General features: G+C 39.5%; 1 protein-coding gene across 1 annotated transcript; it reads left to right on the forward strand.

Moving 5' to 3' along the window:
* Positions 1-369: 369 nt before the first annotated feature.
* Positions 370-3512, forward strand: LOC124003880 (zinc finger protein 629-like). The gene is made up of 2 exons (XM_046312511.1): positions 370-697; positions 2512-3512. Exons 1-2 carry the CDS (start codon positions 532-534, stop codon positions 3480-3482), a joined length of 1137 nt encoding a protein of 378 aa, XP_046168467.1. The 5' UTR covers positions 370-531; the 3' UTR covers positions 3483-3512.
* The last annotated feature ends 695 nt before the right edge of the window (positions 3513-4207 follow it).

Here is a 4207-nt window from a genome sequence, read left to right on the forward strand (position 1 = left end):
CCGAGTATCTCTACTTGCACATTCATCTTCTGCACATCTATTACTCCAGTGTTTAATTGCTAAATTGTAATTACTTCCTCACTACGGCCTATTTATTGCCTTACCTCCCTAATCTTACCTAATTTGCACACACTGTATATAGATTTTTTTATATTGTGTTATTGGCTGTACGTTTGTTTGTGTCGCACTGCTTTGCTTTATCTTTGCCGTGTCGCAGTTGTAAATGAGAACTTGTTCTCAACTGGCTTACCTGGTTAAATTAAGGTGAATTTTATTTATTTTTAAATGTCTGTGTACATTCTAGTAAACATCCATTCAGTTGGGGGTGCTGTGAAGTGTTTACTGGCTCACAACCGACTGATACAAACAGAAGAAGTCAATGCGGAAGTAAAACTAGTAGATGGTTTGTTTTGTTTGTGGACAGCGGCAACCATTACGTTCTCCTGGACAAAACCATACCACAGACAAAAGAGGTTCGTTATCAGTGTATTTGCCATACTAGTTGAGTACTCACCTTTCAGTCGACTGAACATGTCTACATTACAAATCTTGCGCGTGTTCTTAAATGAGCGTTTAACGGCGGCTGCTGTGGAGATTTTCGGGGCAGTTGAGAAAACGGTAGTCGAGTACCAGGAAGAGAATGATCGGCTACGGAGACTGCTTCGGATTGCACCGGACATAAAACTATGTAGAGAAGGTTCGTATGTAGATCTACAAATACCTAGCTACAATATTTTTTTATGAACAGCTAAGTTGTTTAGACAAACGGTGATTACAATTTAATACTTTTTTTAAATAGTTCAATGTAACGTTTATCGTGTATGATGAAAAAGTTGTTCATGTAAAGCTTATTGAAATAACATACAGCTAGGTATGTGTACACCGGCATGCATTAAATGTGGTTAACTACAGTACCAGTCAAGAGTTTGGACACACCTACTCATTCAATGGTTATTCTTTATTTGTACTATTTTCTACATTGTATAATAATAGTGAAGACTTCAAAACTATTAAATAACACATGGAATCATGTAGTAGCCAAAAAAGTGTTAAACAAATCTAAATATATTTTAGATTCTTCAAAGTAGCCACTCTTTGCCTTGATGACAGCTTTGCACACTCGTTGCATTCTCTCAACCAGCTTCACGAGGAATGCTTTTCCAACAGTCTTGAAGGAGTTACCATATATGCCGCGCACTTGTTGGCTGCTTTTCCTTCACTCTGCGGTCCAACTCGTCCCAAACCATCTCAATTGGGTTGAGGTCGGGTGATTGTGGAGGCCAGGTCATCAGATGCAGCACTCCATCACTCTCCTTCTTACTCAAATATCCCTTACACAGACTGGAGGTGTGTTTTGGGTCATTGTTCTGTTGAAAAACAATTGATAGTCCCACTAAGCGCAAACCAGATGGGATGGTGTGTCAATGCAGCATGCTGTGGAAGCCATGTGGGTTAAGTGTGCATTAAATTCTAAATAAATCACTGACAAAGCTCCATAACACCTACTCCTCCATGATTCACGGTGGGAACTACACATCCGGAGATCATCTGTTCAACTACTCTGCGTCTCACAATGACATTGCGGTTGGAACCAAAAATCTCAAATTTGGACTCATCAAACCAAAGGACAGTTTCCACTTGTCTAATGTCCATTGCTTGTGTTTCTTGGCCCAAGCAAGTCTCTTATTATTATTGGTGTGGTTTCTTTGTAGCAATTTGACCATGAAGGCCTGATTCACGCAGTCTCCTCTAAACAGTTGATTTTGGGATGTGTCTGTTACTTGAACTCTGAAGCATTTGGGCTGAAATCTGAGGTTCAATTAACTCGAATGAACTTATCCTCAGCAGCAGAGGTAACTCTGGGTCTTCCTTTCCAGTGGCGGTCCTCATGAGAGCCAGTTTCATCATAGCGCTTGAGTGTTTTTGCAACTGCATTTGAAGAAACTTTCAAAGTTCTTGACATTTTCTGGATTGACCGACTTTCATGTCTAAAAGTAATGATGGACTGTCATTTCTCTTTGCTTATTTGGCCTGTTCTTGCCATAATTTGGACTTGGTATTTTACCAAATAGGGCTATCTTCTGTATACCACCCTTACCATGTCTCAACACAACTGATTAGCTCAAATGCATTAAAGAAGGAAAGAAATTCCACAAATATGAATGCATGTTGAAATGCATTTAAGGTGACTACCTCATGAAGCTGGTTGAGAGAATGCCAAGAGTGTGCAAAGCTGTCAAGGCAAAGGGTGGCTATTTGAAGAATCTCAAATATAAAATATATTTTGATTTGTTGACACTTTGTTTTGGTTACTACATGATTTCATATGTGTTATTTCATAGTTTGATGTCTTCACTATTATTCTAAAATGTAGAAAATTGTCAAAATAAAGAAAAACCCTTGATTGACTGTGTCCAAACTTTTGACTGGTACTGTATATATTTTATAGAGATGAAGGGTTTTTATTTATATGGTATAGATGACCTCTGCTCCTCCTCGCCTTCCCTCCAGAGTCCCTTCAGTTATCTGTTGCTGTCACTAAAGACGAGGTTCCCCCTAAGCAGCAGCACTCTGAGCAGGAGTGGAGAACCAGTCTACAGCAGGAGGACCGAGAACCCACACAGATTAAAGAGGAACAGGAGGAACTCTGGACCTGTCAAGAGGAAGAGCAGCTTCAAGAGCAGGAGGATGATATCATAGTTTTCAAATTCCCTCCAATTTGTGTGAAAAGTAAATGTGATCAGGAGAACACAATTCAGTCCTTTTCTCTTCCCCAACCCCAGACAGTGGAGAACAGAGACAGTAACTCTAAACCAGTTGAACTTCCACATTTTGTCACTGTTACCCATTTAGAGGGTCTCGACATTCCCTGTGACCCTCCAGATAATCAAAACAATGCCTACAGCCACAGCTCAACTGTAAGCAGCAACCCAGTAGGACTTGACAGCAGCTCACCATTGAATTACAACCCATCAATGAGGGAACACTGTCCCAAACCCAGCACCACGTCTAGAAAAACTCACCGCTGCTGTGACTGTGGTGAAATATTTGCTCTGACAGTTGATCTACAGGGGCATGTGACTCTCTCCAAGAAGAGACCCAGCGAATGCCGCCTGTGCAAAATACACTACAACTCCACCTGTAAATTGAAGGCCCATATCAGACTCTGTCACATGGAGAAACCCTGCACCTGCCCCTTTTGTGGAAAGACCTTCAAACTCAAAGGACATCTTTCCAGGCATATGAGGATTCACACAGGAGAGAAACCATTTGGCTGTGGTGACTGTGGGAAGAGCTTCATTCAGAAGGGGGACCTAAGGAGGCATGCACTGACTCACACTGGAGAGAAACCATTTAGCTGTGGTGAATGTGGGAAAAGCTTCAATCGGAAAGGGAACTTGAACTTGCACATACTGACTCACACAGGAGCGAACGTCCACAAAGAATGTAAACAGAATGAAAACACAGAGGAAGCGAATTAGGACAAAGACATCTTGTTAGGAGATGGACAACTCTTTGGAAAAGCAAAGAAACTCTGGATCATTCATTCTCTGGGTTTTAGATAAATAGATGTCATGAATTTACTTTTGTAAAAAATTCTATGAACAATAAAGTTCGATTTTATACAACAGTACAGAGTACAGTAGTTAAACATACAGGTCTTCTGTTCAGTCTCTTGATGTTTTCATGTCATTATAAACCGGAATTCTTCGTAGTTTGTTTTGGAATGTCTCCAGAATAGTCTGACGGATGTTATTGATACATACATTTTTTTAAATGAATACTTCTAGAAAATATGTCCTTGCACAAGTCCAATATAATTTTTTAAATACATTTTATATATATATATATATATATATATATATATACACACAGTTGAAGTCGGAAGTTCACATACACCATAGCCAAATACATTTAAACTCAGTTTTTCACAATTCCTGACATTTAATCCTAGAAAAGATTCCCTGTCTTAGGTCAGTTAGGATGACCACTTTATTTTAAGATTGTGAAATGTCAGAATAATAGAGAGTGATTTATTTCAGCTTTTTTATTTCTTTCATTACATTCCCAGTGGGTCAGAAGTTTACATGCACTCAATTCAAATTTGGTAGCGTTGGCTTTAAATTGTTTAACTTGGGTCAAATGTTTTGGTTAGCCTTCCACAAGCTTCCCACAATAAGTTGGGTGAATTTTGGCCCATTCCTCC

The sequence above is a fragment of the Oncorhynchus gorbuscha genome, linkage group LG18 (assembly GCF_021184085.1).
Source record: "Oncorhynchus gorbuscha isolate QuinsamMale2020 ecotype Even-year linkage group LG18, OgorEven_v1.0, whole genome shotgun sequence".
Classification (NCBI taxonomy): Eukaryota; Metazoa; Chordata; class Actinopteri; order Salmoniformes; family Salmonidae; genus Oncorhynchus; species Oncorhynchus gorbuscha.